At 49.2% G+C, this 26,831-nt stretch overlaps 1 protein-coding gene across 1 annotated transcript in view; it reads left to right on the forward strand.

The window, feature by feature from the left end:
* The first annotated feature begins 7,692 nt into the window (after positions 1-7,692).
* MTMR11 (myotubularin related protein 11) overlaps positions 7,693-26,831 on the forward strand; it is a 35,419-nt gene continuing 16,280 nt past the window's right edge. The window contains exons 1-10 of the mRNA XM_079958026.1: positions 7,693-8,472; positions 13,709-13,781; positions 17,989-18,128; positions 18,868-18,940; positions 19,087-19,229; positions 19,744-19,822; positions 19,905-20,082; positions 21,010-21,097; positions 21,556-21,644; positions 25,336-25,466. Of these exons, the coding sequence (XP_079814152.1) occupies positions 8,419-8,472; positions 13,709-13,781; positions 17,989-18,128; positions 18,868-18,940; positions 19,087-19,229; positions 19,744-19,822; positions 19,905-20,082; positions 21,010-21,097; positions 21,556-21,644; positions 25,336-25,466 (1,048 nt within the window). The 5' untranslated portion in view covers positions 7,693-8,418. The remainder of the gene's footprint in view (positions 8,473-13,708; positions 13,782-17,988; positions 18,129-18,867; positions 18,941-19,086; positions 19,230-19,743; positions 19,823-19,904; positions 20,083-21,009; positions 21,098-21,555; positions 21,645-25,335; positions 25,467-26,831) is intronic.

Here is a 26,831-nt window from a genome sequence, read left to right on the forward strand (position 1 = left end):
ATCTTGATTCGAAATGGCATCTAATTATATATATATATATGAGAACCTGTTCCTTAATTTCAGGCTCCATCGTGCAAAATTGGGTGTTGACATCTTAAGGTGGTACTCAAATGCATAGTGGATAAACAACTTTACAAAATACAGGGTAGATAATCATAGAATTGTAGGGTTCGGAGGGATGCCAGTGGTCATCTAGTCCGGCCCCTGTAATTGAGGAATCACAGCTGAAGAATCCCTGGCAGGTGGCCATCCAACCTCTGCTTAAAAACCTCCAAAGAAGAAGAGTCCACAACCTTTTGAAGTACTTGCTATGTTTGATGTTGTTCTGTTTTTTTTTAGGACATTTTTCCACAACCCCTTGTCAAATGAATCCCAGGTTTCATTAGAATACGTTTTTCAAAAATTTATCTACTGCCTAACTAAATAGAAACTCTTAAGAGGGTTTCAAACAAACAAACAAACAAAAACAACCCATAAAATATACATGCAACAGCCCTGGATAATTCTTGGAGGAAATCACGAGTTAGGAAATGTATCAGAACATATAAGAACTGCCCTGGCTTCTAGGTGAGACATGGGCTTCTCCCCCACCACCTGTTTCCAGCAGTGGTCAGCTAGATCCCTTTGGTGGGGTGGGGTGGGGTGGGGTGGGGCCCCCAACATGGACAGAAGCCACTGGCACTCCCCTGCTGCCTCTCCCCTGCCTTTGACAGTAGACTGCTTCTGAGTGGAGAGGCTCCACTTCGCCAATGTGGGCTTCACCTGGCTGCATTTAACTTGGAGTAGTAGAAGAATGTTGGGACACGGGTGGTGCTGTGGGTTAAACCACAGAGCCTAGGGCTTGTCGATCAGAAGGTTGGCGGTTCGAATCCTCGCAACAGGGTGAGCTCCCGTTGCTCGGTCCCTGCTCCTGCCAACCTAGCAGTTCGAAAGCACGTCAAAGTGCAAGTAGATAAATAGGAACCACTCCGGCGGGAAGGTAAACGGCGTTTCTGTGCGCTGCTCTGGTTCGCCAGAAGCAGCTTAGTCATGCTGGCCACATGACCCGGAAGCTGAACGCCGGCTCCCTTGGCCAATAAAGTGAGATGAGCGCCGCAATCCCAGAGTTGGCCACAACTGGACCTAACGGTCAGGGTTCCCTTTACCTTTTTTAGTAGAAGAACATCAAACGAGCCTTCTGGATCAGGCCAGTGGCCCATCTAGTCCAGTATCCTGTCCTCACAGCGGCCAAACAGATGCCTCTTTTGGGAATCCCACAGGCAGGATCTGAGCACAAGATCAACTTTTCCCGTCCTGCAGTTTGCAGCAACTGCGATTCAGAAGCATTTGTGCCTCTGACTGGGGAGGGCAGAGCAGAGGCATCCTGACCCATTGATCGCCCTCCTCCACGAACGCTTCCAACCCTCTTCCAAAGCTGCCTTTACTTCTGTGTAAAGAAGTCCTTTCTTTAACCCGTCCTGAATCTTTTCAACGTTCAGCTTCGTAGGGCGTCAAGGAGTTGGGTTTTTTAAAAAATATAAATGTTATTAGTATTTTCCACACCACAACAACAACACAAATAATATCGAAAAATAACAATACAGTTATTACATACGCTTCAGGTCACAGACTCCGCTAACCCAGAAATAGTACCTCGGGTTAAGAACTTTGCTTCAGGATGAGAATGGAAATTGTGCTCTGGCAGCGGCGGCAGCAGCGGGAGGCCCCATTAGCTAAAGTGGTGCTTCAGGTTAAGAACAGTTTCAGGTTAAGAACGGACCTCCGGAATGAATTAAGTACGTAACCCGAGGTACCACTGTACACAGAAACCAATGTCAAGGAGTTCTTAACGTTAGAAGAGACGGGCTTTTCTCTATCCACTCTGCATCATTCTATAAACGTTTGTCACCCATCAATGGAGCTGGATGAGTGATGCCTCTTTAGTTCCAGCTCCCCGTGTGGCTAATTTTGGGGCAACCCACGTTTCGCCATCGACTGGAGCCACATGTTTAGCTTCCCCCCTCCTGCCCCAAATATATTTGTCTCCCATCCAAATGTACACAAGGGCTGTCCTCCCTTTGAGGGCGAGAAATTCCTTCCCATCTGAAAAAAAATCTCCAAGGTTTTCTAGCCTCTGGCTTCGGGCAAGCGGCTTTTCTGAGGGCTGGGGCCACCCCCCCCCCCCCCCAGCCTCCAGCACTCTCTGTCCCCATGTTTCCTGCCTCTTCGAACAGATGACATCTCAATGCTTTATAGGAGCCAAGCTCTGCATTTCTCTTCTCTGCCTCTCGGCTGAAGGACTGAATCAACCAGTTGTTCTGGTTGCTGAGGAACGCTGAGATCCAGTTTCTCCCACTGAACCAGCCTCTGAGCCTGGAAATCTCACAGCCAGGTCAGGGGGCAAAGCAGGACTTGCTGCTGGCATTGCAGTCCTCTAGAGTGGGCAACTGGAGTCGACGCCATACCTGAAGACTTCCTAGAGCCACCTGATTGGCTGTGGTGGAAAACAGGACTTGGGCGGCGATGGGCCTTCGCTCTGATCCTATGGGCTCTCCTTACTAACCATTTGCCATGGCCAGTTTTAGAGCTGGGCGAGTACTGGGGTGGTCTGGCGAATCTTTAAAAAATGCAGAATAAACACCGACAAGTGAGAAACACTGGCCTGCGAGCGCTCCAATTGGAGAACAGCCTTTACCAAAGGTGTCATGGGTTTTGAAGACACTCGAACTCAGGACGCAAGGGAGAAACATGCTAAGAGGAAGGCACGCTTGGCAAACCCTCACCATGATCAACTCCCGCCCGGAAACCTACGTCCCCACTGTGGAAGGACGTGTGGATCCAGAATTGGCCTCCACAGTCACTTACGGACTCACTCTTAAAACTGTGTTTATGGAAGACAATCTTACTCGGCTATGAGGGATCGCCAAAGAAGAAGAAAAAAGGTGTTATGACTCAGTACAATGCAGGTCCATGTTTAAACCATCCCTTTTATCATAGCTGTCAACTGTCCCTTATTTGGCGGGAAAGTCCCTTATCCCAGCGCCATGTCCTGCTGCTGTCCCTTATTGATGATGTCCCTTAAATTTCCCGGGTTTCAAAGGAAGCAGCTCCTCTCCCTCCCTCCCTGCCGGCCAGGGAGGAGGGAGGCTCCAACTGTGTTGCTTGGCTGCGTTGCTCACCCAGTAAGGAGTCTGAGAACGACTGGGGGGGTGGAGCTTGCATGCCTTGTGCCGATCAAATTGGTCGCGTTGCCTGGGGACTCGCCTTTGCTCAGCGCTTCCCAGCGGAGAGGGGACGGTGGTTTTCCTTGCTGCATCCCCTTTGCCGGGTTGCTGCGCTGTGGGAACCACCGCTTGAGGCTTCGTTTGGCTGCTGGCTGGGCTTTCTGCCTTTGGCTCGGAGGGGCTCAGAAGTTGAACATACCTGTGCCCTGAAAATCCCTTATTTTGGCTGCTGATCCCTTATTTTTGAGGCTGCTGGTCCCTTATTTTCAAATCTGTAAGTTGACAGCTATGCCTTTTATTCAGAACCATGAGGACTAGGATCTCACTTCCTTTTGAAGGCCTGCAGCTCAGTGGCCTTGCTGAGAGAGCTGCTGCCAGTCAGTGTAGCCAGTACTGAGCTCGGTGGGCCACTGCTCTGGCTCAGTTAAAGGTGTCATTTTCATGCCGCTGTGTTCCTAAGTTGCTAACGCTCTGGTAGAAAGGTTCCCCCCCCCTTTTGTTCCTCCTCGTTGCACTTGAACCCGCAGCCAGCTATTTTCCTTCCCGAAACGCCTCATTCCCGGCCCAGCCATTAAAAAAAACCACATGCAGGGAGTGCTTTCTCTCACCCACTTTCACGGCGCACCTCATTTGCCCTCTGATAATGTCTTCTGCTTGACAGAAGGTGCCCCGAGGCCCCGAGACGGGAGAAGCAATAAATAATACAAACAGAAAGCACAGTCTTTTTCTCCCCTGGTTTGGAGCTAAATTTGTCTTTTAAGAGGATGGGGAGAAAGAGCAAATTGCCGCAAGGGAAGCTGGTGATTCTCCAAGACGGTGCTTTCTTCTTTTTATGAGGGTCTGTCAGGCAATCTGGAAACAAGAAGTTCGGAAGGACTTTTCATTCTCTTTCTCTCGGGCAAAGGTGTAAAAGAGAGGGGTTGTGTGCTTGGATCCTGCTCAAGTGTTTCCCATTGGGCCACTGTGAGGACAGGATGAGCCCCCCCGGCCTGATATAGCAGGTTCTTCTTCTGCTCCTGTGGAACCTCCAGCTCCAAAGGCAGTCTATTTAGATTCTTAGGTTCATAGGGGCATTGAGCAAACATGATGGGCAAATCTGTCCATTTTAGATTCTCTCTGTTTCTTTTCTTTTTAAAAACAAGTTCTCCAGATTTCCGCAAGTTCTCCTGTCATCCTGGATAGCTCAGCTGGTTAGAGCATGATGTTGAGCGTTGCAGGTTCAATCCTGATACAGGACAGCTGCATATTTGGTTGGAAAAGATTATCCTCAGGGTCTCTTCCAACTCTATGAGTTGCAATTTGCTTGCAATCCCTGCCCCTGCAAAAAGTCCTCATGATATTTCACCCACATTTTAGGGCGAGTTTCTCCTAAAGTACACATTTTTGCAAATCCATTTTCGCCCAGGTAAACTGCGTATCATATCCTATTTTTCTTTTGCACAGACACTCACACACACCCTGGTGTTTGCTTTTTTGCTGGAGAATGGCATTGCAAAATAAAGAAACGTACGTGTTTCAAAAGTTGGCTGTGTTTCCATCCACACTCCTGATTTCTGCCTTTATTTATATGAGATGATGGGTGGATAGGCGATATCAGGGACATGTAGCTTTTTGCTTTGTTTATTTAGAGAATTTGTACCAGGCTCCTTGGCCAAAAGATGCCCCAAACTGCCGTATAAACAATCCATCCGAGCAAGACAGTCTCCGCCTGCAACCCTATAATCTAAAAAGACAATGACACACAAGAGGAAAGAGCACGTGGAGGGCAGAGGAGGAAAAAAGCAGTTCTCATGAAGATCAGCTGGCATTGGGAGACTGGATAGCTCAGTAGGTTAGTGTATGTTGCTGATAACAGCAACGTTGCAAGTTTGATCCCCATAGGGAACAGCTGCGTATTCCTGCATTGCAGAACTTTCTTCCAACTCTAGAATTCAATGATTTCAGGCAGAGCTGTATGGAATGAACCCTGATTCCCAACTCTCCCACTAATGCAGCCTGATGGATTGGGTGCTGCCTGACTGAGCAAATGAAGCAATAATAATAATAATAATAATAATAATAATAATAATAATAATTTATTTATACCCCGCCCATCTGGCTGGGCTTCCCCAGCCACTCTGGGCGGCTTCCAAAAAAAATATTAAAATACTGTAATACATCAAACATTAAAAGCTTCCCTAAAGAGGGCTGCCTTCAGATGTCTTCTAAAAGTCTGGTAGTTGTTGTTCTCTTTGACATCTGGTGGGAGGGCGTTCCACAGGGAGGGCGCCATTACCGAGAAGGCCCTCTGCTTGGTTCCCTGTAACTTGGCTTCTCACAGTGAGGGAACAGCCAGAAGGCCCTCGGAGCTGGACCTCAGTGTCTGGGCTGAACGATGGGGGTGAAGAAGCTCCTTCAGGTATACAGGACCGGGGCCATTTAGGGCTTTAAAGGTGGTCAGCACCAATACTTTGAATTGTGCTCGGAAATGTACTGGGAGCCAATGTAGGTCTTTCAAGACCGGTGTTATGTGGTCTTGGCAGCCACTCCCAGTCACCAGTCTGGCTGCTGCGTTCTGGATTAGTTGTAGTTTCCGGGTCACCTTCAAAGGTGGCCCCAAAGGCTACCCAAAGGCTTCTCTCTCTCTCTCCAGTCAATGGAAAGAACCACTTTGCTGCATGTTCTGATATTTGACTCCATCCTGGGACTCCGACAAGGCCGTAAAAGTGGTTGAAGGTTTAAGAGGCAAGCTGCCGGTCCACATTTCATCATGCATTCCTCTCTCTCTCTCTTCCCCCGCTTAATCCCTGGCGCTTTCCTTGATATCATGAAATCCTCCAGCCTGGGAGTGGCGGCTTCAGAGCAAGAGCCTTTCACTTCTGTGTGTGAGGAGGAAAGAATTTCACTTGTCATGGGACCTCCTTCGCAGCCTTGAGCGAACAGGTAGGCGGGGGCTGGCCTTAGGTCGTCCTCAGCGCCACCCAAATAAACAGCATGAGACCCTGCGGCGAAGGAAGGGCGCCCAAGAGTAGCATGTCTTCCTCCCTCCCTCTTCCTCTTGCAGCTGCAACATGACAGCCCTGCGGTGCTGCCAGCAGGCCTTACTCTCCGGGAGTTGCTGCTCTTCCACTTACTCTTGCAGCTCAGATGGATAAGGGGCCTGGCAGTGGGGTAATGAGATCCCAAATCAGCCGGCCAAATCGGTCAGGTCTCCTGGGCAGGCACCTGAAACACTGTTCTGCATCTGAGAGGTGACAGACCGGCTTCGAGAAATGGCAAGGCAAACAACAACAACAACAATTTATTATTTGTACCCCGCCCATCTGGCTGGGTTTCCCCAGCCACTCCAACAAGGATTAAAAATACATCAAAATGTGACGCATTAAAAACTTTCCTGAACAGGGCTGCCTTCAGATGTCTTCTAAATGTCAGGTACAGTGGTACCTCGGGTTAAGTACTTAATTTGTTCCAGAGGTCCGTTCTTAACCTGAAACTGTTCTTAACCTGAAACACCACTTTAGCTAATGGGGCCTCCTGCCGCCGCCGAGCCGCCAGAGCATGATTTCTGTTCTCATCCTGAAGCAAAGTTCTTAACCTGAAGCACTATTTCTGGGTTAGCGGAGTCTGTAACCTGAAGCGTATGTAACCCAAGGTACCACTGTAGCTGTTTATCTCTTTGACATCTGGTGGGAGGGCGTTCCACAGGGTGGGTGCCACTACCGAGAAGGCCCTCTGCCTGGTTCCCTGTAGCTTTGCTTCTCCCAATGAGGGAACCACCAGCCCCAAACGGGGGCCTTTCTTCACATGGCCCCCACCAACATGCCCCTTTCCCACAAAGCCCCAGAATTTCACTTCCTTGGCCAGCTCCCCACCTCCAGAAGGCTGCCCCCCCACCACTCAGCCACAGCCCCCAAAGAAGGCCAGAGTGTGTTCATCAGCTAGTAGGCACCAGACATCAAGGCTCATGGAACTATGGCACTCGCTCCCTCGGGAGGCAGCGATGGCCACCAACTTGGATGGCTTCAAAAGAGGATCGGACAATTTCACGGGAGACAAGAAAGCTATTGATGGCTACTAGATATGGTGGCTGTGCTCTACCTCCACAGCTGGGAGGGAAATCCCAGTTGCAGGATACCACCGGAGGAACGTGAGCTCCTGGGCTTGGATCCTGTTTGCTGGTTCCCCACAGGCAACTGGTTGTCTGGTCGCTGGACTAGATTCATTGACTCATAGCATTGCAGAGTTGGGAAGATACTCAAGAGTCATCTAGCCTAACCCACTGCGAGGCAGGAATCTGAGCTGAGCATCACTGCCTTCGACTGGCTTGACTACCCCCTCCCTGGCTTGCAGGGGCCGCCCCTTGTCGTCTGTGCCGCTGACCAGCTCCCCCTTGCGCCCTTTCCCGGGAAGGATGGGGGGGGGGTTCCCTGGTCCGCCGCCGCTGCTGCCGGGCGAGCCTTGCCAAGGGGAGCGCTTCTCCTTTAAAGCAGCCACGTGGGCCCGCTGCTGGTGAGGAGCCTGCCCTGCTTTCCCCGCGCCGAGGAGGAGCTGGCGCCGTGTCAGTTTCACCCGCCCAGGCTCGCCGGGGAAGAAAGAGGAGGGTGTCGGATTCGCCAAGGACCATTCGCGCATCTCCATCTGCATCGGCTAGCAAGGGGGACCCGCAGAGCAGCAGCGGTGGAAGAGAGAAGGAAGGAAGGAGAAGGAAGGAAGGAGAAGGAAGGAAGGCAGACAGACAGACCCGGGAGGGGGGACGAAGCCCAGCCAAGCGCATTGCAGCAGCGGGGGGCGAAAGAGGAGCCCCCACTACGCGCGCGCCCTCCACCAGCCCGATCGCCTCTGCGCTTCTTTCCTCCCCACTTCGCAGAGCCAGGAGAGGCAGTTTGCCAAGCCGCCCGCCCCCCCATCCCAAAAAGGAGGGCCCTTCACTGCCACCCTGCAGCCAAACTAAAGAACACAAGACGCCTTTTTTTCATTTTGGAGAGGGGCGGGGCTTCTGGAGACAACCTGGGCGGAGAGGACCTTGCGCCCTCTTTTTGCGCATCTTTTTGCGCACCGGGTTCCCTGGGAATTGGAGAGGGGTTTTCCTCTCCCTCTTGGCGCTTTGACTCTGAAGGCACATCCACACACCAACACCCCTTCGCCGGCTCTTGCACGCCCCCTCCCTCCCTTGAAAGATCAATACTCCACGCACGCACCGGTTTTATTTTTTTATGGGTCACAAAGCGACGTCGCAATGCTGTCCATGTCCAAGACGTCTTTTAAAATTAAGCAACACCAGGACCCAGGGGTAAGTCGACTTCTCTGGCGTTGCGACGCTGAAAGGGGTTGGAGGAAGGGGGTTCCCCTGGCGGGGTGAACGGGGGTGGGGGCGTGTGTGTTGAGCGGTGGGGTTTGAGGCTGGGTCACCCCGCGCTGGAACCATAGGAAATGATATTGGATACTGGCCATTTCCCACAGACAATTATTCTAAAAGATTCTTCTAAATGTTCCAAGAGGTTGGGAAATGCTGGCCGTGAATAATGGACTTATGTCAACTAGATATCTAGGGCACCTCTCTCTTAACTATCTAGTTTTCTGAATTAAACTTTGCAGACTTGCTTTTGCTTCAGGGCACAGCCCTTCTGCGCATTGTGTGCATGCCCAGTGGCGTAGCGTGGGGGGTGCAGGGGGGGCCGGCCGCACCGGGCGCAACATCTGGGGTTAGGGGGCGCAAATCCACGGGTTAAGGGGCGCAAATTACTTGCCTTGCCCCAGGTGCTGACAACCCACGCTACGCCACTGTGCATGCCCTACCTTTAAAGCACATTCAAAACACACAATAAGAATTCCAGAAACTACAGTTCCCAGCACCCGGCGCTGGTTGGGGCTGATGGAAGCTGTAGCCCCAAACATCTGGATTTGGCAGAGGCTGTCTCATCCAAGCATCTTCCAAATGAGCCACTTTTTGGGGGGCTGTAATGCCTGCAAATACCAGTTGCTGGAAACTCCAGGAAGGGAGAAGGAGCTTCTTGTGCTCAGGACCTGCTCCTGCTTGGGGTTTCCCACAGGCTAGTTGTCCACTATCAGAACACTGGACTAGATGGGCCATGGGCCAGAGCCAGTAGCTGGGCTCTTCTGATGTTTTGTGGAACTTCCAGATCCAGTGGCAGTCTATCTAGATTCCTATGTTCTTAGGGGCATTTAGCCACTGCTGGACTAGATGGGCCCCTGGCCTGATCCGGCAGGGTTTTTCTGATGTCCTTATCCTTGCGCAGGAAAAGAAATCCCTGCCCCCACCCCCTGCAAATTAACCATTGATGAATGCAAATGCAAAACCGGCCTTTCAACACACTGACTTCACCTCGTCAAAACCGGAATTAATTTTTTTTAGAAAAAAATAAAATAAACCACACACCCCCAATTGCTCGTGGCACCTTTTCTTTTGACAGCCTTAAAAGAAGCATCGCTTGCATTCAAAGACACGCACGCACGCTGCATTGACTTGTGTTTATATAGGATTTTGAGGACAACTTTGCCGAGGGGATTCCCCCACTCTGGAGCCCAGACTTCTACGTCTGTTTCCAAACACGTTTCCAAACACAGCCTTCTTTCTCCCTGCTTTCCCTTTTTTAAAACAAAAAAAACAAAAACCAGCGATAATTTTAGAAGTGGGTGGTTTTTTTTCGCCGTACATAGTGTCCTTGGCTGCTGAGGGCAACTTTCCCATTAATGATTCACAAACTCCCCCCTCTTTTCAAAGTTTCTTCTTTCTTTAAACAAAAACAAACCTCCTCTCCCTCTGTGCCTCTGTCCTGGCTCTCCAGCTGGTAGCTAGGAAACCCGGGCTTGGCTTGAACGCCTCATTCCATTGCTCCAGCAACGACCTAGCTAGCTGCAGGCTTCGAAATCGCTTACTCCAGAGTAGCGGCGGGATCTTGCCGGGAACACGAGGCCAGGAAAAAAAAGTGAAAACAGGTTGGAGACAGTGGCTCTGAGCCTTGACGAAAGGGGGCACCGCCTTGATTTTTAAAAATAAAAATAAAAAGTGATTTATGCCTATACAATCCTTCCTTCGGATGGAATGCATTTCTAAGTTAGGTCTGAGTTTCTTCCTGGCCTCTATGATCTGGCTCCCTCTGCCCTTCTGCATTCTTTGCATAGTCATCAAACAATGTTTTTCGAATTGAGAAAGAAAAGAAAAGAATGCGGGGAGGGAGCCAAGTCGCTTGGTTTGCTGATCCCAGCCGAAGGGAGCCTGGAGCTCAGTGGGACAGAACACCTGCATGATCTCAGAAGGCTTCTTCAGGTAGCCCTCCGAATGTTGCCTGTCTAATAATAATAATAATAATAATAATAATAATAATAATAATAATACCATAACCATCTGGCTGGGTTTCCCCAGCCACTCTGGGCGGCTTCCAACAGAATATTAAAATACAATAACCTATTAAATATTAAAAGCTTCCCTAAACAGGGCTGCCTTCAGATGTCTTCTAAAAGTCTGGTAGTTGTTTTTCTTTGACATCTGGTGGGAGGGCGTTCCACAGGGCAGGTGCCACCACTGAGAAGGCCCTCTGCCTGGTTCCCTGTAACTTGGCTTCTCGCAGAGAGGGAACCACCAGAAGGCCCTCGGAGCTGGACCTCAGTGTCCGGGCAGAATGATGGGAGTGGAGACGCTCCTTCAGGTATACTGGACTGAGGCCGTTTAGGGCTTTCAAGGTCAGCACCAACACTTTGAATTGTGCCCGGAAACGTACAGGGAGCCAATGTAGGTCTTTCAAGACCGGTGTTATGTGGTCCCAGCAGCCGCTCTCAGTCACCAGTCTAGCTGCCGCATTCTGGATTAGTTGCAGTTTCCGGATTACCTTCAAAGGTAGCCCCGCATGGAGCGCATTGCCGTAGTTCAAGTGTAGGAGATATTGGGCTAGACTAGGGACCCCAATGGCCTGCCTTGCCACAGCTTGTTCATATTTGAACCAGCTCTTTATTCTAAACTCATGAGGACTAGGGTATTTTTAAGACTGTAGCTCAGCACCTGCACTGCATGCAGAAGGTCCCAGGTTCATTCCCAACCTCTCCAGGTAGGGGAGATACCTTCTGAATCTGAAATCCTGGAGAGCCAGGCTGCCAGTCAGTGTGGGCAGACCTGAGCTAGATGGGCCAATGGTCTGATCCAGTATAAGGCAGCTTCCATATACAGCCGTACCTCGGAACCCAAATGCCTTGCCAGTCAAATGTTTTGGCTCCCGAATGCTACAAACTCAGAAGTGAGTATTCCGGTTTGCGAATGTTCCTTGGAACTCAAACGTCCAACGTGATTTCTGATTGGCTGCAGGAACTGCAGCCAATCGGAAGCCATGCCTTGGTTTCCAAATGTTTTGGAAGTCAAATGGACTTCCGGAACGGATTCCGTTTGACTTCCGAGGTACCCCTGCATACATCTATCTATATAGATAGATTTATTAAAACATCTCGCATCACGATAAAAAAACAAACTAAACAAAAAATAGTAGAAAAAAAGAAACAATAACAATAACAAATTACTTATACCCCGCCCATCTGGCTGGATTTCCCCAGCCACTCTGGGCGGCTCCCAACAGAATATTAAAAACATGACGAAACATCAAACATTAAAAACTTCCCCAAACAGGGCTGCCTTCAGATGTCTTCTAAAAGTCAGATAGTTGTTTATTTCCCTGACATCTGATGGGAGGGTGTTCCAGAGGGAGGGCGCCACCACCGAGAAGGCCCTCTGCCTGGTTCCCTGTAACCTCACTTCTCGCAGGGAGGGAACCGGCAGAAGACCCTTGGAGCTGGACCTCAGTGTCCGGGCTGAATGAAGAAAAGAGATAGAAGAATACAGAGTCCCCTCTCACGGATGTAGCCAAACTTTTATCCCACAGAGAAGGATGCACCCTCCTTTCTCTCACCTGGGAGCATTCTAAGGCAGCCTCCTGTCGGAAAGGAGGAACGAGTGTTTTGCTCTGCACAAAGCTCTCGCCTGAGGTGTACAATGACAGTGGACAGGCAGGTGATCTCCTTCCACCTGCTACCTGGGAGCCTATAATTCACTGGAGTACATAAGGATTAAACCGGTGGCCTCCCTATGCAAAGTGGAGACCCCTCCACCACTGAGCGGTGCGGGGTGAGGTGTCCTCTTCCCTCACGATTCAGCAGCTCACAGTCTTCAGCCACCTTTTTCCTCCTGAAAGGCACCAGGCAGGCAAACGTGTCAATAACAAAGCAACGTTGGAAAATTCTAAAAACCGGGATCTCAGGGTTGCCAGTAGCAGGTGCTTTTCAGCCGCCAGGGAAAACGGAGATGTTTCACCATCCCTTCTGAAGGCCAGTCTTGAAGGGCACAGGTGTGCCTTGCCAGGGAGGGAATCCTACAAACGGGGAACTGCCAATAGTGTCAGGCATTCCCAGCCCTAATGACTCAGGACCGCAATACCTCAAGGACCGCCTCTTTCCAAATGAACCTACCCGGACCCTGAGATCATCTTCTGCGGCCCTTCTTCGTTTGCCTCCTCCTTGAGAGGTCTGGAGGGTGGCAACTCGAGAACGGGGCTTTCTCTGCAGTGGCTCCCCCTCTGTGGAATGCTCTCCCCAGGGAAGTTCGCCTGGTGCCTTCATTATACACCTTTAGGCAACAGGCAAAAACGTTCCTTTTTAACCAGGCCTTTGGTTGATCTGATTACACCCTTTTAAAATGTAGTGGTTTTTTTTTGTTGTGGTGGGGCTATTGGGTTGTAGTTTTTATTTTTCTTGTGTATTTTGTGGTTTTATATCTTGATTTTGTTCTGTGAACTGCCCTGAGACCCCCGGGTATAGGGCGGTATATAAATTCAATTAATAATAATAATAATAATAATAATAATAATAATAATAATGATACAGTGGACGCTCGGGTTGTGAATGTGATCCATGTGGGATGCATGTTCGCAACCCGCAGCGTTCGCAACCCACAGCTGTGCGTCTGTGCACGTGCAGGTTGTGATTCGGCGCTTCTGTGCATGCGCAAAGCACGATTTAGTCATTCTGCGCATGTGCGACCGCTGGAACCCGGAAGTAACCCGTTCTGGTACTTCTGGGTTTCAGTGGTCCATAACCTGAAAAAACGTAACCTGAAGTGTCTGTAACCCGAGGTATGACTGTAATAATAATAATAATAATAATAATAATAATAATAATAATAATAATAAAATAAATAAATAAAAAATACCTGGAGATGCCAGCAGGACCTGGGACCTTCTACATGCCAGGCAGGTGCCCTACCATAGAGCCACATCCCCTTGGCAAAATTAGAGGGACAGAAAGTCTTGTAAACAACCGGGGACTCCTGCTAAAAAAAAGATCCCAGAGACCCAGAGGGGAGAGGAAGGAAATAACCGTGCACTTTGCAAAATCCATAGCTAGGCTCTTTCCTTGCCCTGCAGCTTAAGAACATCGGAATGACACTGTATTTTCCTGACGGATCAAAGGTCCCGGCCGGCCAGTCGCTGTGGCAGCTCTGCTCACCCCCCTCTCTTCTCTCTTTGCAGACGAGGGGTCCAAAGTCCCCCGACATGAGTGACAAGAGGAACGAATTCTGCCATGCTCTCCAATGCATCCCAGGTATTCCGATTTTGCTTTATTTCTCAACCCTCTTTCGTGCGATCCCAAACATTAAAGCATGACGCCTCGTTTAAATGCGGCTCAGCGTTGTGTAAAACACCAGGTGCCCTGTGTTTGTATGTTGCAGCGAGGGTTAGCCCCCACCCACCCCACTTTGGTGGTTTTTTTTTCCTGAGAAAGAGAAATATGCTTTGTTGGGTCTTTTATTTGAATGCAAGCTTGCGGCGACCCCCCAGGAGGGAGCCACAAAGAGTTAAGGCAAGGGTCAGCAACCTTTTTCAGCCGTGGGCCGGTCCACCGTCCCTCAGACCTTGTCGGGGTCGGACTATACTTTGAAGAAATAAAAAGAATGAATTCCTATGCCCCGCAAATAACCCAGAGATGCATTTTAAATAAAAGCACACATTCTACTCATGTAAAAACATACTGATTCCCGGACCATCCGTGGGTCGGATTGGGAAGGTGATTGGGCCACATCCGGCCCCTGGGCCTTAGGTTGACTACCCATGTTCTTAAACAGGGGTCAGCAAACTTTTTCAGCAGGGGGCCGGTCCACTGTCCCTCAGACTGTGTAAAGATGAAAGGCAGTGTGGTGTAATGGTTAGAGTTTCGAACCAGGAGCTGGGAGAGGCCAAGTTTCAAATCCTCACCCAGTCATGAAGCATGACTTCAGGCCAGACACGACTTCTCTCAACCTAACCTACCTCTCATGGTTGTTGTGAGGATTAAATGAGGTTGGGGTGGGGGCACAACCATCCTGAGCTCCTTGGAAGAAAAGGTGGGGTTTAAACGGAACAGATAAATAATAATGAATAGACAATCCAGCCGAGTATTTGCATTGTGCTAAAATGAGCTTTCAGCTGTGTACAAAAATAGCAATACTCGAGAGCGTCAGTAAAACACGTTTCAAGCCATAGTCTATTTCGAGTTCTGACAGGCGATGGCTGATTCCTTTGTGGGGTGGGCAGTGGGAGACAATGTTTTATATTATTGGATTCCAGTTTGTATGTTTAAGTGCGCTTTGTCTTTCTGGGAAGAGCTGGGAGTTGTTGCAATTCTTCCAGCTCGATGAGTCTTCCTTCATAAGGGGGTGGGAAGCGCTTTTGGTTTCCAAATGCGTTTCGGTATGCAAAACAAGCTGAAACTTGTATTAGCACAAGACGGGAGCTATTTGGATATCATTTGTGTGTGTTTTTAAAAGAGTGGCCGTGTTAGAAGATGCCTCGCAGGGCTGGAGAGAGTTTGTTATTATCGCTTCTGATGCTGAAGAGCGAATTACCGTATTTTTTGCTCTATAAGACTCACTTTTTCCCTCCTAAAAAGTAAGGGAAAATGTGTGTGCGTCTTATGGAGCGAATGCAGGCTATCCCAGAAGCCAGAACAGCAAGAGGGATTGCTGCTTTCACTGCGCAGCGATCCCTCTTGCTGTTCTGGCTTCTGAGATTCAGAATATATTTTTTCTTGTTTTCCTCCTCCAAAAACTAGGTGAGTCTTGTGGTCTGGTGCGTTTTATAGAGCGAAAAATATGGTAGGTAGAAAGTGGTCCACTGAACTCGCCATAAGGCAGTGATAAAAGCCCTAGAGCAGGCACAGGCAAACTCCGGCCCTCCAGATGTTTTGAGACTACAACTCCCATCATCCCTGACCACTGGTCCTGTTAGCTAGGGATGATGGGAATTGTAGTTCCAAAACATCTGGAGGGCCGGAGTTTGCCTATGCCTGCCCTAGAGCAGTGTTTCCCAACCTTGGGCCTCCAGCTGTTTTTGAACTACAATTCCCATCATCCCTGACCACTGGTCCTGCTAGCTAGGGATTATGGGAGCTGGAGGCCCAAGGTTGGGAAACACTGGCCTAGAGTGCGTATCTGAAGAAGCGTGCATGCACATGAAAGCTCATACCAATAACAAACGTAGTTGGTCTCTAAGGTGCTACTGGAAGGAATTTTTAAATTTTGTTCCAAAAGCCCTAGAGGTTAGGCGAGGAGACACCCAGGGAAAAAAGGTGGGCAGGCACCTCTTTGCAGTAGAATATATTTTCTTTCATTCTTTCTTTGCAGAGGCAGGCTTGCTTATGGCACCCATGACTTATTTGCTTATTTATCACATTTATCACATCCTCCAAGGAGCTCAGGGTGACAGACATTGCTCTCCCCACTATTATTAAATCCCCACAACAGCCCTATGAGGTTGGTTAGGCTGAGGGGCCTAGTTGGGGGGATTTGAACCCTAGTCTCTCCAAGGTCCGAGTCAAACACATTAATCCATGGGTAGGCAAACTAAGGCCCAGGGGCCGGATCCGGCTCAATCACCTTCTAAATCTGGCCCATGGACGGTCCAGGAATCAGCGTTTTTTACATGAGTAGAATGTGTCCTTTTATTTAAAATGCATCTCTGGGTTATTTGTGGGGCATAGGAATTTGTTCACCCCCCCCCCAATATAGTCCCCCCATAAGGTCTGAGGGACAGTGGACCGGCCCTCTGCTGAAAAAGTTTGCTGACCCCTGCATTAATCACTAGGAATGGATGTCTGCAGGTGTGTTTGTGGAAGGGAGAACCAGAATGTCAGTATTTTGTGAGAGGAAGTTGAGCGTGTTCTGGAAAGGCAGATTTGCACTGTTGAAGTCACACAAAAACATTTACCGTATTTTTTGTTCTATAAGACTCACTTTTTCCCTCCTAAAAAGTAAGGGGAAATGTGTGTGCATCTTATGGAGTGAATGCAGGCTGCGCAGCTATCACAGAAGGCAGAACAGCAAGAGGGATTGCTGCTTTCACTGCGCAGCGATCCTTCTTGCTGTTCTGGCTTCTGAGATTCAGAATATATTTTTTCTTGTTTTCCTCCTCCAAAAACTAGATGCATCTTGTGGTCTGGTGCGTCTTATAGAGCGAAAAATACGGTAACTAGCGGGGAAGGAGAAACTCGTTTTGTCTTCCCCGCAACTCGTTTTGTCTTCCCCGCTTACCTTTTTAGAGGCGAGAGAGGGAGGGAAGTGTTTGCGTGGCAAATGATTAACTAGAGTGGGACCTTAGTAGAAAAAGGGCAGCCAGCCTGGCGTCTCTGAAGCAGCCGGGGCTTTGCTCTCAGGGAGTCCTGCCTGGGGGTTGTAGCAGCCCTAGAGGGCAAACACTGGGTGCTTTCCTGCTTGGCAAAGGCTTTGCATGGCGACTGGGAACCTGGCCAGGTGAACAGGAAGGAGGAGCAAGGCGATAGGGGGAACTTCCAGAACAGGATGCACATGGACCACTTTTTCACCCCAAGAAATCCCCCATGGGTGCTCCCAGCACCTCCTGATTTTTTAAAAAATAAAGAATGCAAATCTTTATTTTTGCCTTGCTGTTTAGTTGGATGGATTGCCTACTTTGGGGGAAATGCTGCCTGCTTGGGTTTTTTTTTTTTCTCGGTCTGCGTTTTATTTGGAGTGTGTGGACATATGAACAGTCTTCTGGATCATGATGCCTGTGAGGAACCTGCAAGATGGATCAGAGCCCAAGGTCACTTTGCTCTCCTGAGGTTTCCGGCAACTTGGATTCAGAAGCAGAGAAAAGCCACTGCGGCTAGTAGCTGAGTTAGAAAGGACCACGAGCATCTGGTCCATGAATTTGGCCAGTCCTTTTTTAAAGCCATCACTTTTGGTGGCCAACAGGGCAGGGCGTTCCATAGCTTAGCTATGCATTCATGTATAAGTAGGATTTTTGCCTTTTTTGGGGGGGACATTCTGAGCACCACCAGTTTTTCTTCTGTGAAATGGGTACAGTGGTACCTCAGGTTAAGTACTTAATTCGTTCCGGAGGTCCGTTCTTAACCTGAAACTGTTCTTAACCTGAAGCACCACTTTAGCTAATGGGGCCTCCTGCTGCTGCCGTGCCGCCGGAGCATGATTTCTGTTCTCATCCAGAAGCAAAGTTCTTAACCCGAGGTAATATTTCTGGGTTAGCGGAGTCTGTAACCTGAAGCGTATGTAACCTGAAGCGTATGTAACCCGAGGTACCACTGTATTTCCAGATGCCAGTGACAACTCTCTTAGATTTCCAGGTGTGCCCCTTCCCCCAGACCAAAAGGTCTAGGTACACACACACACACACACACACACACACGCTTCTCTCTCCTTTTCTCTTCTCCAGGAGTTTCTAAAAGCTTCCTCTGCAAGCTCCCATTGCAAGGTGTTTCTCCCAAGTCCCCTTCACTGTGAATTAACTCTTTCCTGCAGGCGAATATATCCGAGAAGAGGCAGCTCACGTGCGGAAAAGCATCCCTTCCCAAGATGGAGAAGCGACCTACATCCCAGGCACCCTCTACTGCACCAACCTGAGAGTGGCTTTCTTACCAGACCCGTCTCCAAACACAGAGGTGAGTTGACCGGTGGGTTTCTGCAACGCTGCCTTGTCCAGAAAAGAAGTGGGTACCTTCTTCAAAGCGAGTCAGACCATTGGTCTTATCATAGAACAAGGCAAGATTCCAGACCTTAAGATTTGGGAGGGGAGGGAACTTCATTTAAATTGGAACCGCCTTATACTGACAATCGGTGCATCTAGTTCAGGACTGCCTGCACTGGCTGGCAGCAGCTGCCCCTGGTTTCAGAGAGGAGATTTCCCCAGACCTTCATGGAAATGCCACTAAGTTTAAAATAATGCTAAGATTCTAGTCCTCATGGTTCTGAATCAAGGGCTGACTTAGGAAGCTGCCTTCTACTGAGTCAGACCCCTCTGGTCCATCTAGCCCAGTACCGTCTACACTGACTGGCAGCAGCGGCTTTCCAGGATTTTGGGCAGACATCTTCACCTAGAGACCCCTTCAGGGACTGAACCTTCTGCTTGCAAGGCAGCTGTCCCACCAACAGGCTACGGCTCTTTCCCTTAAACAGTTTCCACTGATTCTGGAGTAAAATGCCATAGGCTGAGTCAGACCACTAGCCCATCTAGCTAGATATGGCCCACACTGGCTGGCAGCAACTCTCTGGGGTTTTAGGCAGGGTTTCACCCCTAGCCCAATCTGGAGATGGCAGAGATGACTGAACCTGGGACCTTTTGATGAAGGCATGTTAGGTGCAGTAAACCCGGCTGAGAGCAATTCCTTTCTGTTTCTCCAGGACTGTTCCTGCCAAACATTCATGCACAGCGACTACGACGTTGCCCTCCCTTGCATCGGGAGACTGCTCGCCGGTAAGGTTAAGAGGGCTGCCTTAAATCATCTCCTTCCGTCCTTGATTGTAAGCCCCTCGGGGCAGAGACCTCTGATCCTGCTGTAACCCCTGTAACTCCTTTCCCCTGTAGTTAACACATGGCTTCTGCTTTTCTTACCCTCCAAGTCAACAGCTTCACCAAGGCTAAAGTGCTCACTAGTACCTCGACCCTGAAGTTCATCCCAGAGGAGTTGATCATCTGCTGCCGGGATTTCCGGGTGTTGCGGTTCAGGTTCCACGACAGCGGCTTGGAGCCTCAGGCCTTCCGGGTGAGTCGCGGGAAGGGGGGAGACACAGAATTCAGCAGCGGCATAATCCATCAACTTGATCTGCCATTCTTCTCTGCTATGGACTTTATCTTCTTTCCATCTCTGGGCCAATAACATCCACACAGCTGTGGTCACATACATAAATAGTCTTTTCTGTTCCCTTGGGATTTCGGCATCTAGAATTCCCAAAAGGAAGGCTTCAGGTTTTTTTAACAAAAGGTTATTTTAAACATTCCCCCCCCCCAACTCATTATATATCATTTCCCAGAATTCTTTTACTACCTTACATTTCCACCACATATGATAAAAGGTGCCTAAAGTGTGCATATATATGTGTGTGTGTTTGTGTTTGAAAGAAACTAGCCAACTGTACAAAGGTAAAATATGCAGAAATGGCTCTGGCCGCTTTTGCCTCTGACCCTGCCCACCTCTGGAATACGGCCCCCAGATGCCTGCCCAGAAGGGAGTGTGGCCCTCTGCTGGGCTTAACCCTCTCCCTGCCATGCTGTTCTAGGTCTCGATGGCTATCGCTCAGGCCCACGAGAGCAGCACCAGGGATGGCTCCTATGAAGATGCTACCCTGAAGAACTTGGGTGAGTCCAGCTGGCCGAGGGGGAGGGAGACGCTGGCTGCCTTGAGGGTCGATCGATCCTTATGCCTCTTTTGCCACTGCAGGGAATTGCCGGCCGAATCAGGAGGAGGAGGTGCTGGAGGAGGAAGAGGAGAAGAAGGAGGACGGGTCCCCAACCCTCTTGTTCCAGACCCTCTGGGACTGGGAAAAGGAGCTGCAGAGAATCGGGGCTGTGGGTTGGCGGGTCAGCCCTGTTAACGAGCGCTTTGACATGTCCACCAGGTGTAATATATGGCCTATGGGGTTGGTTTTCTGGGGAGAGGGAGGTGGCGGGGAGGGACCCTAAATAGTACTGAGCCAGGTGTCACAATGGGGGTGTGACTCTGTTTTAAGGCATCTCCCTGTGTCCCAAAAATTGGTGCTTTTTTCTGAGGACTTCTTCGGGACGTGGGTGGTGCTGTGAGTTAAACCACTGAGCCCAGGGCTTGCCGATCAGAAGGTCGGCGGTTCAAATCCCCGCGACGGGGTGAGCTCCCGTTGCTTGGTCCCTGCTCCTGCCAACCTAGCAGTTCAAAAGCACGTCACAGTGCAAGTAGATAAATAGGTACCGCTCCAGCAGGAAGGTAAACGGCGTTTCCATGCGCTGCTCTGGTTTGCCAGAAGCGGCTTCGTCATGCTGGCCACATGACCCGGAAGCTGTATGCCGGCTCCCTCAGCCAATAAAGCGAGATGAGCGCCGCAACCCCAGAGTCGGCCACGACTGGACCTAATGGTCAAGGGTCCCTTTACCTTTTTAAAGGGGAATTTACCAGGAACAAATCCAATCTTGACAAGCCAGACTGGATTGCTTAACTCAAGAGATTGAGACGAATCTACCAACTAGCCTCCTGCAACGTACAGGGGAATGTACTCTGCTACTAGCTCACCAGCGTGAGTGAGGAATATTTAATCAATATATCCTCCCCTACTACCCACAACATTCCCACAAGAACTGGAACCTTAATTTATGCATAGGACAAGGGTCACAGCTCCGTGAAAGAACATCAGCTTCGCATGCAGAATGGCCCCAAGAACATTTCCAGGTAGGGCTGGGAATGACTGCTGCCCATCAGTCTAGATGAGACTGAACATGAGGAACTCAAATGGTTTGGCTCTGTAAAAGGCTCTCTCCTCTTTCCCTTGTCAACTATCTGCTTCCTCTCTCTGCAGCCTCCCCAAATACTTGTGGGTGCCCAGTTGGTTTCTGGACAACGAGCTGAAGAGGGCCTTTGTCCATTTCAACGAAAGACGCATCCCGGTGAGTATGCTTGGCTTGGTTGGGTGGGTGTGTGTGTCTTAAACAGCGTACAGTGGTGCCCCGCAAGACGAACGCCTCGCAAGATGGAAAACCCGCTAGATGAAAGGGTTTTCCGTTTTGGAGGCGCTTCGCAAAACGAATTTCCCTATGGGCTTGCTTCGCAAGACGAAAATGTCTTGCGAGTTCCTGCGGGGTTTTTTCCCTCCCCCCCCCCTTTTCCTAAGCCCTAAACCGCTTATCAGCTGATTCGCTAAAAGCCGCTAAACCGCTAATAGCGCTAATCCGCTAAGCTGTCAATGGGCTTGCTTCGCAAGACGAAAAAAACACTATACGAAGAGCCTCACGGAACGGATTAATTTCGTCTTGCGAGGCACCACTGTACATGACTCCCAATCCCCAAATCCAGCAAATCCATCACGAGGAATCCCATTCAGCTCCTTCCCTCTTCCGTCCCCCAGAGGCTGTGCTGGCATCACCCTGGAGGCAGCGATCTCCTTCGAGCGGCCAGCTTCCACCCCGATTCAGACCCAGAGAAGGAAGACATGAGGTAAGTTGCTGGGGGTGAAGAGAAGGGGGTTTGTGGGAGAGATGGGGGTCCCTGCCCTCAAAAGCACTTCCAGTCTTGGGGAATTTCCAGGCCACTTTTATTTTTTTATTACACCTACCCAGGTTTATTACACCTGCCCACAGGCTTGCCACTTTAAACACCACCTCAGAAGGTTTCCGACTCCACCTCTGAGAGATTATTTAACTGTCATCTCGGGGGGGGGGCCTTCCAACTCTACAAATCTATGATTCTATATCAGGGGTAGGCAACCTAAGGCCCAGGGGCCGGATCCAGCCCAATTGCCTTCTAAATCTGGCCCGCAGACGGTCTGGGAATCAGCGTGTTTTTAATAATAATAATAATAATAATAATAATAATAATAATAATAATTTATTATTTATACCCCGCCCATCTGGCTGGGCCTCCCCAGCCACTCTGGGTGGCTTCCATAGAAACCAAAAATACAGTAAAATATCACACGTTAAAAACTTCCCTGAACAGGGCTGCCTTAAGATGTCTTCTGAATGTCAGGTAGTTGTTTATCGCTTTGACATCTGGTGGGAGGGCGTTCCACAGGGCGGGCGCCACTACCGAGAAGGCCCTCTGCCTGGTTCCCTGTAGCTTTGCTTCTCGCAATGAGGGAACCGCCAGAAGGCCCTTGGCGTTGGAGCTCAGCGTCCGGGCAGAATGATGGGGGTGGAGACGCTCCTTCAGGTATACTGGACCGAGGCCGTTTAGGGCTTTAAAGGTCAGCACCAACACTTTGAATTGTGCTCGAAAACATGAGTAGAATGTGCCCTTTTATTTAAAATGCATCTCTGGGTTATTTGTGGGGCCTGCCTGGTGTTTTTACCCAGGGTGCGCTTCATGGCCAAGTGGACATTTGAACCCTGGTCTCTCCCGGATCCAAGTCCTACACTCTAACCCTAGCTTTCTGGTTGCGGGGAAGGAAGAAAACAGAACAAGGAAGCTCCTTGGTTGGTGTCAGTAGGAATTGATACATAGTCACAGTGCCTCCTCCAACAGGATATTTTAGCCTGCCAGCGGAAGGGAGCCAGTCTAACCTGGTTTGGGAGGCAATCCTATAATCTGGGGCAGCCACAGAAAAGGCTCTGTCCCTTGGGTCACCACCGACCGTGACTCTGATGGTGATGGGAGCAAGGGGAGAGACTCATCTGAGAAATTTGGTATCTGGGCAGGTTTGTATAGGAAGATGCAATCTTCCAGGTAGCCTGGGTCCAAGGCAATATATGCTTAAGACCATGGGTAGGCAAACTAAGGCCCGGGGGCCGGATCCAGCCCAGTTGCCTTCTAAATCCAGCCTGTGGATGGTCCAGGAATCAGTGTGTTTTTACATGAGTAGAATGTGTGCTTTTATTTAAAATGCATCTCTGGGTTATTTGTGGGGCATAGGAATTCGTTCATTCCTGCCCCCAATATGTAGCACCCTGCTTGTGGTTAACGCTTAGCTGGAATGAAATATTCAACGCAGCAATAGAGAAATTAAAATAGTAATTTATTTGTCAGACAAATAAATATGAGGCACAGTGGTATATGGTTACCAAGCTCTGGCCTGGCCTCTTGCCATTCTGGCCAGCACTTATATTTCCTTAATCCAGCCCCCTTGCTCCTCCTGTGGCTGCCTCTGTCCAATCAGCCTGGTTGAAATTCCTATTGGCTGTTTGCTAGAACCAATCACAACAGATACACCCATTTCCTTCTGCCCTTTTTGGGAAACAAAAAGCTATATATTCTTCTATCTATAAATGACAAATAAGTAGTAATATATCTTACATGTGTCTCAACAAGGAATCTTAATTACCAGCTCACCTCTTGCCCTCCTTGCCCTATTGCCTTCCAAAACAGATGATTAATCTTGAATTTTTATCTTAAACATATGTCAAGGATTTTGAGTTCACATCAACATTGAGAGATCTCCTTCATTTGAAGGTTTCTAAACAAAAGGCCTGACAACCATATATCAGGAGTGCTCGATGGCGTCTCCTGTCTGGCAAGGGGGGGCTGGTGGCTGACTTAATTTCAGGATAGTTACAACTCTTACAACTATATGAAATAAGAATCTAGCATTTCTTAAATCCTTTGCATAATTATATTTAAACTAATATATTTAATACATAAATAACCTTTTAAAAGGAAAAGAAATCTTAAAAGGATCTTAGTTTAAGAAAGAAACAGCTTTAGAAAAGATTTCCCAAAAATGTTCTGTTTCTGCCAGCCAGACCAGTTGCTTGTTCACTGTTCTTGACCTTTTTAACCTTAGGAAGAAGATATGGCTCATTTTACTATTTATCCACCCTTAATTTGTAGGGTCAGTGTAACCTTGGCTCTCAGCCTGTAATTCCCTTTTTACGACTTTGAGAATTGTTTTCTGCTATAAATCAGGGGGGCCCCTTGTCTAGAAGTAAAACATTGCCAAGGTTCTTCTAGGCAGCTGCTCTTCTGCCTGGCATGAAACATTTGAAGATATTTAAGCTCATTTTTAAAATACAAGCCCTGATTAAACATATAAGCTTTAATAAAAATGCAAGCTTATGATTAGATGCCTCAAATATAGTCTAGGCCACCACAAGGTCTGAGGGACAGTGGACCGGCCCCCTGCTGAAAAAGGTTGCTGACGCCTGTTCTGTATACAAGGGGAAAGGGACAGGGAGGGAAGAGGAAAAACTCAAGCTCAGGCCTTGGTTCTTAGAAAGTAGTTCCTTGATAGAAAGCTGGCAGTCGAGGGAGAGGAGGCCTCTGGCGTTGCTGGTCTGCCACAGCAGAGGGACAGACGGAGCTCAGCTTCCCATCTCTCATAGAATGGTAGAATTGTGGGAGTCGGGGCACCAAGGGTCATCTAGTCCAACCCCTGCAATGCCGGAACCACAGCTAACCCTAAGCCACTAAAGCAGTGTTTCCCAACCTTGGGCCTCCAGCTGTTTTTGGACTACAACTCCCATCATCCCTAGCTAGCAAGACCAGTGGTCAGGGATGATGGGAATTGTAGTCTGAAAATAGCTGGAGGCCCAAGGTTGGGAAACACTGCACTAAAGCATATATTTCTTAAAGGTGAGATTCAAACTTGTATCAGTTTGCTAGACGCTCAGCTTTGCCTCCCTCATCTGTATTCTGCCACTGTATTCTGCTCTGGTCAGACCTCACCTGGAGTACTGTGTCCAGTTCTGGGCACCACAGTTCAAGAAGGACACTGACAAACTGGAACGTGTCCAGAGGAGGGCAACCAAAATGGTCAAAGGCCTGGAAACGATGCCTTATGAGGAACGGCTAAGGGAGCTGGGCATGTTTAGCCTGGAGAAGAGGAGGTTAAGGGGTGATATGATAGCCATGTTCAAATATATAAAAGGATGTCACATAGAGGAGGGAGAAAGGTTGTTTTCTGCTGCTCCAGAGAAGCGGACACGGAGCAATGGTTCCAAAATACAAGAAAAAAGATTCCACCTAAACATTAGGAAGAACTTCCTGACAGTAAGAGCTGTTTGACAGTGGAATTTGCTGCCCAGGAGTGTGGTGGAGTCTCCTCCTTTGGAGGTCTTTAAGCAGAGGCTTGACAACTATATGTCAGGAGTGCTCTGATGGTGTTTCCTGCTTGGCAGGGGGTTGGACTCGATGGCCCTTGTGGTCTCTTCCAACTCTAGGATTCTATGATTCTATGATCTCTCTCTTTCTGCAGGTCAGTGGAAACTCTGATGCTCGCTGGCCACCCCCAGTGTGTGATCGTCGAGGTGACGGCGGACCTCCCCAGCCCCCCGGAGATCCAGCAGTCCTACTCCAAGCTTTGGAACTTGACCCTCTGCCTGGCCGGTGAGAAGAGGAGATAGCCGTGGGGCCGCCCTCTTGACAGGGGTCGCTCTTGAGTTAGGGGAAGGGCTGGAGCTCTGGAAGAGCACCCGGCCTTCAACATAGGAAGATGCCTGCAGCTAAATCAAGCCAATGGCCCACCTTGCCCAACAGCCTTTGCCCACAGCAGTCAGCCATGTGCCCTAGAGGGAAACCCACAAGCAGGACCCCCAAGTGCAAGAGCAACTCCCCCCTTCTTCAGAAGCATCGCTGCCGTTTCCGGGCACAATTCAAAGTGTTGGTGCTGACCTTTAAAGCCCTAAATGGCCTCGGTCCAGTATACCTGAAGGAGCGTCTCCACCCCCATCGTTCTGCCCAGACACTGAGGTCCAGCTCCGAGGGCCTTCTGGCGGTTCCCTCACTGCAAGAAGCCAAGGGGAAACCCAGCCAGATGGGCAGGGTATAAATAATAAATTATTATTACTATTATTATTATTATTATTATTATTAGGTAAAAGAAAGTACCTCTTCGTGCACCATGTGGATAAACTACGGAACTCACTGCCACAGGAGCCAGTGCTGGCTTTGAAACTTGGGCGGCTTTAAAAGAGGATTAGACTAACCAGCCACAGTGGCTTGCTCTGCCTCCATGGCCACATAATAATAATAATAATAATAATAATAATAATAATAATAATATATTTATTTATTTATTTATACCCCGCCCATCTGGCTGGGTTTCCCCAGCCACTCTGGGCAGCTTCCAGCAAAACACTAAAATACAATAACCTATTAAAACATTAAAAGCTTCCCTAAACAGGGCTGCCTTTAGATGTCTTCTAAAAGTTTGGTAGTTATTTTTCTCTTTGACATCTGGTGGTAGGGTGTTCCACAGGGTGGGTGCCACCACCGAGAAGGCCCTCCTCCTGGTTCCCTGTAACTTATCTTCCAAGATAGACTGGAAGGGCCCAGGAGAGGTGGATTTAGGAGAGCACAACCCGTGCGCATGAGGCCTGGGGGGTGCTGCAGGGGAAGCCGCAACTATTAGCATGGAGCGTGAGAGGTGGTGGTGAGGTACCAAATTTTTTGCACTGCACAGGGTACTGCAGAAATTTGACCCGGGGGATCTGATGCCTGAAGACATTTCCAAGCAGGGCTAAAAAGGATTCTTGGTCTGAAAGCCCAGAGAGCCTCTGCCAGTCAGTGTAGACAATACTAAGCTAGATGCAGCACTCAGCAGAAGGGTTACCTTCTCTGAGCTGCAGAGGTGGCAGAAAAATCATCCAAGACATTGATCTGAGCCTCAAACCTGGGTCCAACCACACAGAGCGTACCAACTGAGCCAAGGAGTCTCCCTCCCCACTGCCGGCCACCAGTTTTAGATAGTAC

Source organism: Podarcis cretensis (assembly GCF_951804945.1).
Source record: "Podarcis cretensis genome assembly, chromosome: 16".
Classification (NCBI taxonomy): Eukaryota; Metazoa; Chordata; class Lepidosauria; order Squamata; family Lacertidae; genus Podarcis; species Podarcis cretensis.